The 12445-nt window shown below is 54.3% G+C and overlaps 2 protein-coding genes across 2 annotated transcripts in view; both read left to right on the top strand.

Moving 5' to 3' along the window:
• The window catches only part of CX3CL1 (C-X3-C motif chemokine ligand 1), a 338913-nt gene that overhangs the window by 86494 nt on the left and 239974 nt on the right, over nucleotides 1-12445 (top strand). The gene's annotated exons all lie outside the window — the stretch shown is intronic.
• The window catches only part of CPNE2 (copine 2), a 54330-nt gene that overhangs the window by 28935 nt on the left and 12950 nt on the right, over nucleotides 1-12445 (top strand). Inside the window, exons 10-13 of the mRNA XM_050772991.1 lie at nucleotides 984-1043; nucleotides 3401-3534; nucleotides 5441-5495; nucleotides 12374-12425. Of these exons, the coding sequence (XP_050628948.1) occupies nucleotides 984-1043; nucleotides 3401-3534; nucleotides 5441-5495; nucleotides 12374-12425 (301 nt within the window). The remainder of the gene's footprint in view (nucleotides 1-983; nucleotides 1044-3400; nucleotides 3535-5440; nucleotides 5496-12373; nucleotides 12426-12445) is intronic.

The following is a 12445-nucleotide window of genomic DNA, read 5'->3' as shown; positions in this document are numbered from 1 at the left end:
CTGAAATTTCCATCATTCACATCACTTTTCACAATTTCTGGCACCTGCCTTACTTACTTTTTTGAATCAGCCTTTCTTCCCTGCATTATTGTTTTTTGTTTTTGTTTTTGAGACAGTCTCATTCTGTTACCCAGGCTGAAGGGCAGTGGTGTGATCTTGGCTCACGGCAACCTCCGCCTTCCGGGTTCAAGGGATTATCCTGCCTCAGCCTCCCGAGTAGCTAGGATTACAGGTGCACCACCACGCCTGGCTGATTTTTGTGTTTTTAGTAGAGACGGGCTTTCGCTATGTTGACCAGGCTGGTCTTGAACTCCTGACCTCAAGTGATTTGCCTGCCTTGGCCTCCCAAACTGCTGGGATTACAGGCGTGAGCCACTATACCTGGCTGGCTGGCTTGCTTTCTTTCTTTCTTTCTTTCTTTCTTTCTTTCTTTCTTTCTTTCTTTCTTTCTTTCTTTTTCTTTCCTTCCTTAAATACGTTTATTTAGAAAGGAATTATTAGAACTCTACCAAAATTAAAAGGTCTGGCTTCTTTGCCAAAAAGAGACAGGGACCATCAAAACGAATACAGTCTTAATGGCTTGATCAACTTCTAGAGGAAGGCCTTGAGCTGGAGGCCTGCTCTTTCTCTTTGTAAAAAAGGTAGATTAATAAGGGCCAGGAGAAGGTAAGTACCTAACAGTGACAAATTGAGACACTCTATGTCGGGTAACTGACACTGGGCCCTGGGACCCTGCCTGGAAGCAGCATGTGTCTGTGTATCTGTGGGATGTGGGGGTCTCTGTGAGTCCCCCACACATTGGGAGCCATTGGACTGATGGCTTTGTTATAGAGAGATTTGGGTTCTGTTGTAATTAGATCAGGCCCATCAGCTTTTTTTGACCTCCTTGTCCCTACTAAGGCTGCAGGACATAGAGCAACAATTCCCCCACGGGGAGTGTGACCAAGTCAGGGGGGCCCACTGACTCATCCGCTTTCTTCCAGATAAACCGAGACTACTCCTTCTTAGACTACATCCTGGGAGGCTGCCAGCTCATGTTCACCGTAAGGCTTTCCCCTCTGGCTCCCTCTGCACCCCCATCCCAGTGAGGGTCCTCCCTGGCCCTGGCTGTACTAGGGCCACTAGTGCAGCCAGAGGGACTTAGGATAGACTTCAGGAAGGACTTCCCTGGGGCAAGGAGTGTGTCTGGCCCAGTGAGGAGGGCATTAAGTGGGCTGTTTGGTCCCGCTGGATGGGCCTGAGCTGGGGCTTAGCTACAGGTCAGAGCACAGGTGCACAGCTCTTAGTCTGGTGGCTACGCTCCTTCTGTAGGTGGAAGAAAACAAATTCCTCCTCACTGGCCACAAGGCCTTCAGCGATCGCTGCCTCCCTCATCTGCAGTCTCCTTCCTCCTCGCTCAGTGGGCTCCAACCACACTGTTCCTCTGTTTGCCCAACACGCCAAGCTCTGCTTCGTCTTAGAACTTTGCATTTGCTGTTCCTTCTGCATTTGCTGTTCCCTCTGCCTGTTCCCTCTGCTGTTCCCCAGAACCTTTGCATGGCTGCCCCCCTGCCATTTTTCAGGCCTGAGGAGGTAACGGAGGTCACCTTCCAGGGAGCCCTCCCTCCCTCAATGCCTTGCTGCTCTTCTGTCATATCTTCCTATTTTCTTTCTTTTCTTTTCCTTTTTTTTTTTTTTTTGAGACAGCGTCTCATTCTGTCACTTAGTCTAGAATGCAGTGGCACGATCTCAGATCACTGTAACCTCCACCTTCAGGGCTCAATTGATCCTCCCACCTCAGCTTCCTGAGTAGCTGGGATTACAGGTGCATGCCATCACGCCCAGCTAATTTTTGTATTTTTTGTAGAGATGAGGTTTTGCTATGTTGCCCAGGCTGGTCTCAAACTCCTGGGCTCAAGTGATCTGCCCACCTCGGCCTCCCAAAGTGCCAGAATTACAGGCTTGAGCCACTGGGCCTGGCCCTCCATATTTTCCTATTTTCTGGGCACTTGCCACCCCAAGATTCATAATCATTTGTTGCTTCTCCCTGATCGTCGCACCCACTGGAATGTGAGTGCTTTAAGTGTGGGCACTTTGTTTATTTTGCTTCCACTCTAACCCCAGCATATCACACAGTACTTGGCACACAGTAGGTGCTCCATCATTTCTTGTTGGAAGAATGAGCTGCCACCTTGCCTGTGGCCTGCAGTCTTTGCCCCACAGACTCTAGGCCATTCATCATGGCTTTGCTTCCTCACCCCAAGGGAGCCTCAGTCCCAGAAGGGAGGAAGCTGCTGGGGTAACACACTCTGCCCACCTCCCCATGTTATCTCACCGCTCCCCATCACCACCCCTAGATCCCAATGGGAGATGGAGGGCATCGCAGGATGCCATGAAGTCACAGGACTGGCCTTGCTGACCTCTGACCCTACTGCCCACCACTGCCCCCTCCCCTGCGGAGAGGCCAGGCCCTCCTGGACCTCCTGCATGAGTTTGTTCATTCAGCAAACTCACACTGACTGCCTCCTTTGTGCCAGGCTCTAGGCTGTGTCCCTGCAGGGGTCCCTCAAGGACTAAGACATGCTCCCCCTGACCTGGGGGAGTGACCCTCTAGCCATACGAGGATTTGGATGGGTGGCCCCTTCTCTCCTACCCCACAGGAACTGAGTTCCCATGTAGCCAAATCTTCCCCTGGGTCCTACTTCTAACCCTCCCCTGCTGGGTAGGGGTCGTCCTTGCCCACCCTTCTGTGCCGTTTCTCCAGGGATTAGTCTGGGATTCTCTGGGGCTGAGAGAGCAGGTAGAGCCCCAATCCCTGCCCGCCTATCAGCCCTGAGTCCCTATGAAGCATGTGCCTTGTCTGCTGTTCCCAGCCCTGGGCCAGGCTCCTCCAGGGAGACTGGCACTGCTCTACCAGGCAACCCCAGGTCCCAGGCCCCTTGATGGTCTGAGGGATAATGGGGAGATGGCTTGGGTTGAGGGTGAGGTTATCTGGGAAGGTTGCAGTGGAGCAGTGGCATCTGAGTTGGGCCTGGAAGATGGGGCAAAGTTAAACAGGGAGAAATGATAGCCTGGCACTATATGCAGAGGGAAGCTCATGAATAAATGCCTGCATATGGGAACAGATGAATGTGTAGGTAGGGATAGTAAGGAGAAAAAGGAATCTGGGACTGTACGTTAGTCTTATGTCATCACATCTAGGTAATGGACTTTATGCTTGGGCAATAGAGAGCCACAGATGGCATTAGAGCAGAGGAGTGATACAATCAGACAGTTTCTAGGTTTCAGACCATCATATTGTGGGGAGGGCTGGGAGACGAGTGGGCTTCCCATGTCCCATCTACCTCTCCTATTCCCTGGGAGTGGGATAGGGTGCCGGGGTCTCTGGCCCCACTGGGTGGCCTTTTTCTCCACTCTGCAGGTTGGAATAGACTTTACAGCCTCCAACGGGAATCCCCTCGACCCTTCCTCTTTGCACTATATCAACCCTATGGGCACCAACGAATATCTGTCGGCCATCTGGGCTGTTGGGCAGATCATTCAGGACTATGACAGGTAAGGTTGGAGAGGGGCTCTGAAGGTCAGCCAGGGTTCCATCCAACCTGGGAAGCTCAGTGTGTCAAAGCTAGAAGGGACCCAGAAATCATCAAATCTAGGAATGGACAGCAAACGGCATAGGTGCAGTTATTACCCATTCCCTTACCCTTGACAGACATTGCTAATCAATTGCTGAACTCCAACCTGCCAAGCCCAGATTCAAACTGGGATCGTTTTCCACACAGTACACGAAGTAGCTAGTAAGAAAATGAATCAGGATGGAAGATGAAACTTGTTCATTACTGCTGCATCCTCTCGTTTTAGAGCTAGGGAATGGGAGGCCTGGGGTGGGAGTAGAGAATTTGTTCCAGGTCCCACAGATCATGGGACTGGAGGTCAGCCATTCTGGTTCCTGAGCCTGGTACTAGTTCCCTAATGGTCTCACTTCTGTTGGGAACTTCTGAGGAGCAGCCAGCATGCATGGACCCTCCTCCTATGACCTTGCTTCCTGGGGACCTTTGGGTCAGGGTGGGTACCATGGAAAGCCAGTGAAGGGAAGCTGTGTGAAAGTATGGCAGGTGTAGCCACCGACAGGATATGACATCACTGTCACAGATGGTGCTAGTTGGGAGCTCCAGGTCAGAGGATGGAATGACCAGGAGGCTGACACATTGGGAACAGGGGAGGAAGGAGCAGGTGCCAGAAATTTGGCAGGAATGAGAGCAGGTTCAGGAGCCCTATGTGGACTTGGCCTCCTAGAGAGGGGCAGCCGGGGACCAGCATTTGACTCCCAGGGGGCCCAGGGCCTGAAGGGTGGCTGTGATCCCAGGCCACATTAAGAGAGGTACAACATGCAGAACAAGGGAAGTGGAAGTCATCATCAGCATGGTTGTGTGGAGTCCCAGTTGTCCAGCTGCCCATTCAGCCCATCACTGAGCTGTCTAATGGGCATTAAGACTTAGCATGGCCCCAGTGAGCTCTGGTTGCCTGGGTAAGCCACCATCACTTCCTGCCAAGATCATTTCATTAGCTTCCTCATCAGTCTCCCGGCTTCCGCCTTGGCCCCCAGCTGTGTGTCCTTTCCACTGCAGCCAGAGGGATCCTTAGTAGATGTATGTTGAGTGCGTATGCAAATGAAATGTGGTCCCTGTCCTCAGGGAGTTCTTACTTAGAGAGGAAGATAAGGAAGAAATTGTTGGAGTTCTGAGAGACCAGTTTACATGTGAAGCAGGAGCTATGGGAGCACAAAAAGAGAGGCATTGTAGGGTATCAGGGAAATCTACAGAGAGAAGGGGCCATTTTGATTGGGCCTTAGAGGATGAGTAGGAGTTTGCTAGGGGAAACAGATTAGGGAGAGATGTTACAGATGGGGGCACAACAGCATTGAAGTTGGAATGTGAAGGTAGCCTGTGTGTTTGGGGAATAGCAAGTGGCTAGTGGCCAGGGCTAGGGGAGTGGGGTGTGAAGGGGCACAGGTGGAAGGAGACGAGACTAGGCTCTGGGGCTGGATGACACAGGACCTTGAATGCCACATGAGGGTTCTCATATTAGTAGAGTTTTCCCTAGAGCAGGAGGCTGGGAGACAGCCGGTACATTCATTCTACTTCCATCTTGACCTTGGTTTAGTGGCTGGCCGGGGTCTTAGTTTGAGAAGGATCTAGAAGCTGCGCCCAGGCCCATTGGTTAGAAGTACCATTGTTGTGTCTGCCACAGGTATAGATGTGGTCAGGCCACAGGTTCACCAGGTCCCCGGAGGTGGGTTGGGCTCATTAGGTAGATGATCCTAACAGCTTTTTCTAGAGGTGGTGAGCTCCTCCTTTCTGTCCTTGAAAGTGTACGAGGCCGAGCGCGCCCAGCCCTGGGCAGAGGGTCAGGCGGTGTCCTCAGGTGTCTCACAGTGTGTTTCTCTTCTCTCTCTGATTAGTGATAAGATGTTTCCAGCTCTGGGATTCGGGGCCCAGTTACCCCCGGACTGGAAGGTAAGTGAAACCGGAGTTAGTTTCCTTTTGGTTGAGATGCAGTTTGTGTGTATGGTCTCTCTGGGATCTGCTCTGGAAAGATCCTGGGCTGGGGCCTTGTTGCCCTGCCTTCCCTGTGTTCACCCCAGGCCACGCTCATTTCTCAAGTCTGATTCTCGGGCAGACGCTGAGGCTGTAACGGGGCAGCACAGTTATGTTCTCTGCTCATGAGACCCCTATGGAGTGGGGAGGACAGACAGGATGGCCAGTGTTGCAAATCAAAATACAAGACACCCAGTTAAGTTTGAATTTCAGATAAACAATGTGTATTTTTATGTATTGATATTTATTTATTTATTTAGAGACAGAGTCTTGCTCTGTTGCCCAGGCTGGAGTGCAGTGGCACATTCTCTGCTCACAGCAACCTCCACCTCCCAGGTTCAAACAATTCTCATGCTTTAGCCTCCCGAGTAGCTGGGATTACAGGTGCCCACCACCACCCCCAGCTAACTTTTGTATTTTTAGTAGAGATAGGATTTCACCATGTTGACCAGGCTGGTCTCAAACTCCTGACCTCAGGTGATCCACCGGCCTCAGCCTCCCAAAGTGCTGGGATTACAGACCTGAGCCACCGCGCCAGTGCAGATAAACAATTTTTAAAATATAAGTATGTCCTGAATATTGCATGGGACATACTTATACTTAAATCATCCATTGTTTATCTGAAATTCAAGGTTTTGTCTGGATCTAGGGGTACAAGTATAGTTGTATTACCAGGATGTATTGTGTGAAATATGGACTTTCCATTCATCACCCAAATAATGTACGTTGTACCCAGTAGGTGGCATTTCATCCGTCATCCCTCCACCCCCCACCGTGTGGAGTCCTCAGTGTCTGTTATTCCCGCTCTGTGTCTGTTCTGTGTGCACCCATTGTTTAGCTCCGTCTTATAAGGGAGAACATGCAGTTTTTTGTTTTCTGTTTCTGAGTCATACTGGGCATCCTGTATTCTATTTGGCAACGCTAAAGACAGGGCAGTGGCATCGGTGCTGAGGCGGGGGTACTGAAGGCCTGCAGGGAGCCAAGGAAGGAACCCAACCCAGCTGGGGGCCATCAGGCTTCCTGGAGGGGGCAAGCTCTAAGCCAAGAGGGGAAAGGGAAGTAGCAGAGTGACTAGGGGTGGCAGTGGGGCGGGGGGAGCCTTCAGGGCAGAGAACAGCCTGTGCGAAGGCTACGGGATGAGCTGGAGGAGCTGGCAGAGGTGGGTGATGGACCCTCCATTGGAGGTGAGCAGGGTGGAGACAGACGTGGGCATTAAAGGACCACGGGGACCCCTGCAGGGACCACATAGGGGCTCATTAGCAGATTGGCATTTCCGAAGGCCTCCCCTGGCTGCTGAGTGGGGCGTGGCTAGGGCGAGAGTGGGCAGAGTGGAGGGCGGAGAGAAGGGGTGAGGGCAAGGAGACTCAGGGCAGAGGCCAAGACTGTCTGCGTGACCAAGTGAGTGTGGGCCGAAGAGGTCACCAAGATTTCCAACTGAGAACTGAGGTGGGGGTGGTACTGCTTACCGAGATGAGGAACGGGATGGGTGCTAGGCTCAGCAGGGGAGATGGTAAGGTAGGAGTCCCAGAAGAAAGGTGGATGATGGCTGAGCACAGTGGCTCATGCCTATAATCCCAGCACTTTGGGATGCTGAGGCAGACGGATCATTTGAGGTCAGAGAGTTTGAGGTCTTCCTGGCCAGCATGGTGAAACTCTGTCTCTACTAAAAATACAGAAATCAGCCCAGCGTGGTGGCATATGCCTGTAATCCCAGATACTTGGGAGGCTGAGGCAGGAGAATCACTTGAACTTGGGAGGCAGTGGTTGCAGTGAGCCGAGATTGCGCCACTGCACTCCAGCCTGGGCAACAGAGTGAGAACCTGTCACAAAAAAAAAAAAAAAAAAAAAAAAAAAGATAGGTTGATGATGGGTCAGTAGTTTCAGGCTCCGAGGAGACAGAGACAGACCTGGCCACCTGGGCCACGACCCATGGTGCCACCTCTGGGAGGATGAGATTGCTAGGGAGACAGGTGGAGTGAGAAACAGCCACATGAGGTGGGGCGCAATGGCTCACGCCTGTAATTTCATGCTTTGGGAGGCCAAGGTAGGAGGATTGCTTGAGCCAGGAGTTCAAGACCAGTCTGGGCAACACAGTGAGACCCTGTCTCTACAAAATTTAAAAGTTGACTGGGTGCAGTAGCTCACGCCTATAATCTTAGCACTTTGGGAGGCCGAGGAGGGCAGATCACAAGGTGAGGAGTTCGAGACCAGCCTGCCAATATGGTGAAACCCCGTCTCTACTGAAAATACAAAAATTAGCTGGGTGTGGTGGTGGGCGTCTATAATACCAGCTACCCAGGAGGCTGAGGCAGGAAGATCCCTGGAGCCCAGTGAGCTCTGAGTGCACTGCACTCCAGCCTGGGTGACAGAAGAAAATTAATTAATTAATTTATGTATTTAATAAAATAAAAAAAGAAACAGCTGCGTGAGAGATCCAGGCAGAGGAAGCAGAGACTGAGCCAGGCAGGCAGAGCGGGGAGGAAGCAAAGGAGGGGCAGCATGAAGCCCACAGAAAGCAAACCCATAAGTAGCAGCATTTATTGGTCCCTTAGAATGTTCTAGATACCACTCTGCCTGCTTTACCAGTTTCAACTAATTCTCACCAAAGCCAGTGAGGTAGGCCCTGTTATGAACCCATTTCGATCACTGAGGAAGCCAAGCAGTCAGGGCTCGGGGAGGAGGGAGTGGGGTTGGAGGCTGCCCCGGGCCTGGTGAGGTGAGGCTGAGAAGAGACTGCCCATTTCACTGACCACAGCTGGGGCCATTATGGCAGAGACAAGACGGGGAGGGGAGAAGGGCATGGAGACATCAGTGTGGCAGTCAGCCAGCACGGAAGTCACCAGGCTGTGAAGGGGCAGGTCAAGCAGGTCTAAAGGCTGAGGAGGAGCCAGGAGAGGCATGGAGGTGAATTGAGGGGGGGGTCCCTGAGGTGTGGTTGTGGGTATTCCTGGGGCAGGAGGCGGGGACTCCTCATAGAACCCCGGGCACCAGGGGAGGGGTGGTTTGGTGGCTCAGAGATGGAGATGTCAATGAGTGCAGAGGCTATAACGCTGGGGAGTCGCTGCGGACAGGGGCAGGGAATGCTGCCCCATTTTACAGGGCAATAAACTGAGGCTTGGAGCCTCAAAGTGACTTGCCCAAGGCCATGTTCACCAACTGGACAGATGGACTCTAAAGTTTCTTCTCAGAGTCTGTTGCTTCCCCATGAGAAGCCCGTGGGGTGTGAGCCCAGAGAGCTCCTAAGTCTGCACATGGCTCTCGCTCGGCCAGTGCCCCTTCTTGTCTGCCCTGCTGTGCCACATTGCTGTTTCCAGAATGAATTTTTGCCTCCTGCCCTCTCTGGGGAGGATGATTTTCACCTAGAATTTCGGGGAGTGGCCCGAGGGCCAGGGCAGGAGAGGTGGGCATCCTGGCTCCCTGTGGTGTGAGGCTACGCCTCAGATGGGACCAAAGCTGGGCCACATGATGCCATTGGGGGGGCAGGGCGAGCTGGTGCGGCTGGGCCCAGCACGAGCCCGTTGCTAGGACACCAACCAGCTTTCAAAGAACTGAATGAGATGTTTTCTTGAGCAAAAGCCTCCTTGTAAATGTCACAGGGCGATGCTGGGGAGGCCGGGGCTTGGCCAGGCTGGAGTGCCCGGCGGTGCCAAGAAAGATGCTGCATCCAGGCTAGGAAAGGACAGATGCTGTGTCCCGCCTTCCCCTGCCACAGGAGCCGCCAGGCCTGGCCCCTCCTGGCCCCTCACCCTCTTTCGCATTCTGACTTGACTCACTCCTGCTGCCTGAAGCTCCTTCATTCACTCCCACCTCAGGGCCTTTGCACATAGCCTTCACTCAGCCCGCACTCCCTCTCCTGGGCTTCTGTCACCGATTTTCACCTAGAATTTCGGGGAGTGGCCTGCCCTCTGGGAGCCATGCTCACGCTCACATGGGGGCCCTTCCTCCTGCCCAGATCCCTGCCCTCATGGAACTCTGTGACTTGTTTGTGATTGCCTGGGGAAGGCACTGGGTTTCCTTCTGCCTGCATCCCAGCACCTGGCCTGCAGTGTGCACTGCCGTTGTTTGTTGACAGTGAATTTGGGACCCAGCCCAGATTTGGGGCCCCAGGCCTGAGCAAACAGAGGGGTTGGTTCTCTGAGGGTGGGAAGCTAGAAGGAGCCAAAAGGAGCATGCGACCAGGCTGCCTGCCTTCAAGACCTCAGTTTCTCCCTGAGGGTGGCCCAGATGAGCCCAGAGAGGAATCCTGCCCCAGAGAGTGGCTGAGGGGCTCAGGACACATTTCCCTTTGGATATGGTATGAGGTCTTGGCCCTTCAACGTGAGCAGAGTTACTCAGATGAGGAACGGGATCTGGGCAGAAGGCATAGTCTGTGCAAAGGTCTGGGGGGAGAGGGAGCATACTCTGTGGGTGGGGAAACTGAGGCTCAGAGAGGACAGTCACTCTGAGATCCCTTGGGCTTTCTCCATGCCCCACCCCCTGCCCCCACCACCTGCCTCAGCCAGGGCCGCAGGGAGCTGAGCCTGAAGTAATTCCCTGACCTCAGGGCCGAGGCAGGCCAGGTTGGGTGAACAGGGCCATTGGCTGTCGGAAGGCAACAGGGAGTCCGAGGACAAAGGCCTGTGGCAGGCAGCTAGTCCCCAGGGGCCCCTCATCAGCTTCTGTGTCCTCCAGGAACTTGTCCTGTTTATGACTTTTCTCAGGCAAACCAGGGCAGCCAGTACGGGAGGGGCTGAGCTGCCACTGCTGGTAGCATGGACACTTGTCCCCAGGCCCCACTGTGTGACCTGGGCACTCCCTGGCCCTCTGGGAACCTCACTCTTTCCAGCTATGAAATGGAGCTGCTGGAGGAGGCAACCTCTGGGGCCTCTGGGGTGGATGGATAACCTTCCACGGCCCCCATGACCGCAAGGCTGGGCCCTCCCCAAAAAAGATGGGGGGAAGAGTGGGGATGAAGAGTGGGGGGCCTGAGAAGGCAAAATATTCCTCCACCCTTATCAGCAGGGGGCTTTCCCACTGTGGTCTCTAAAATCTCCTAAAATCTGATTTTTCGGGAAGTCATTGGCCCAAGGGAGGCCTGTTTCCCTGGCAACCATTTTCTCTCTCAGCCCCTCCATACAAGCCCCCCTGGTAATCTCTGTGGAGGCTCAGGAAATCTCCATGGCAACAGGGACCTCCAGCCCCCAAACCTGGAGCCCAGACTGGGGACAGGGTGAAGGGGGCCCTGGACAGGGACAGGACCCAAGAGGGACACCAGAGGACTGGCTCTGTGCCGGGCACCTAAAGCGGACAGCAAAGAACAGAAAACCCCATTCCCTGAAACAGGGAGGAATCCTCCCACTACCTCCCCACCCCCACGCTGCCAGGAAGGCCAGACTGAACCCCACTGCTGCATCCCTGCCCTCTCCCCCAGGAGTAGGACCAACTCCCACCCCCAGGGGAGGGGAGGGCACTGGGTCTCAGGCCTGTTCGACTGTGTGGCTCTGGTGCCTGGCTTCCCTTTTCTGGGCCTCGATTTGTTTATTTGTTAAATGGGGACGCTGGATGCAGGAGAGCCTCCCAGCACCCCCGTCATTGTGTCTTGGAGCTGAAGGGTCTGTCTGGGATTGTCTGTGGCCAGACAAAAGCCGTCCTCTGCAGCTGAGGACCAGGGAGGGGGTCGCTTTGCCCTGGGCACCCCTCTACCCTCCTCACTGAAAATCCCTGGGGGAGGAATGCCTTTGGAGGTTAGCGTGAGCTCTGGGGGCAGCCTGACCTCAGTTCGAGTCCCAGCTCTGCCCGCCAGGAAATGTGGGAACATTCTAGTCCACTCTGTGTCTCAGGTTTGTCATCCGTAAGATGAGGTGATAACAGCTGCCCTTCCATTGGGGCGTTGTGAGGAAGGAGTAAGGGGATCCCTGCACAGCACTGAATGTGGATGTAGTACGTGGTAGGAAGCAGGCTGAGGGGAATTTGGGGCTGTGGGGCTGCAGGGGAGGGAAGAAAGGAGGGGCTGTCCCCCATCTGAGCTCTGCAGCATCTTCCGAGGCCCGGGTTCTGCAGGCACTGCAGTCTCACCCACAGCCCTGAACGGGGCCAGTTATGAGTCCCCCTGTACCCTGAAGCCATGCGAACAGCAGCAGCCAGATGTGATGGATGCAGCAGTGTCCCAGAGTGTCCAGGTCAGCCTCTGATGATCTTCCGGGGCTGGGTGCTGGGCCTGGAGGCAGAGAAGCAGGATCAGTCCCTAGGGACCCTGTGACAGCCCCATCTGACCCCCTTGCGGCCCCTTACACTCCCTGATGGCCAGGTCAGCTCTGAGTGGGCTGTCAGCTCACCCCCGTTTGGCTATCTGGCACTAGGCAGGCTCCCCTCCAAGCCCCTTTGCTTACTATTAAGGTAGGAAAAGCCTCTGAAGCCCAGAGAAGCGGTGCTCTAATGGTAGAGCCCACATCCAGCAGTAGCAGTGATGAGGGAGCATCCTGGAACCCTGACCCGCGGGGGGAATCCTTGTCCCACCCAGGACTCTTAGAGGACTGATGGGGCATAGGCAGCCCCAGTCCCCAGAAGAGCCTGGGGTGACACGCCAGGGTCTCAGTTTCCTCCACTATGAGGAGAGGGTGGTTGGGCCTCTCTGTGCGTCACACCCAGCAGTGGAGGTGAAAAGCAGATGTGGGGAGTATCAGTGGTCTAGAGGAGGGTAGGGGTGGGGGTTACGAGCCAGGTGCTCTCCAAGGGAGCCTTGGCCTGGCAGTGGGTGGTGGCCTGGGTCTGGGTTTGGGGGCGGGAGGCTGCAGCTCAGTGTTTTCTCTGCGTTTCAGGTCTCCCATGAGTTTGCCATCAACTTCAACCCCACCAACCCCTTCTGCTCAGGTGAGTGTCAGACCCGCCTG

The sequence above is a fragment of the Macaca thibetana genome, chromosome 20 (genome assembly GCF_024542745.1).
Source record: "Macaca thibetana thibetana isolate TM-01 chromosome 20, ASM2454274v1, whole genome shotgun sequence".
Taxonomy (NCBI): Eukaryota; Metazoa; Chordata; class Mammalia; order Primates; family Cercopithecidae; genus Macaca; species Macaca thibetana.
The sequence above is the reverse complement of the archived record's forward strand: the minus strand, read 5'-3'. Positions and strand labels throughout refer to the sequence as shown.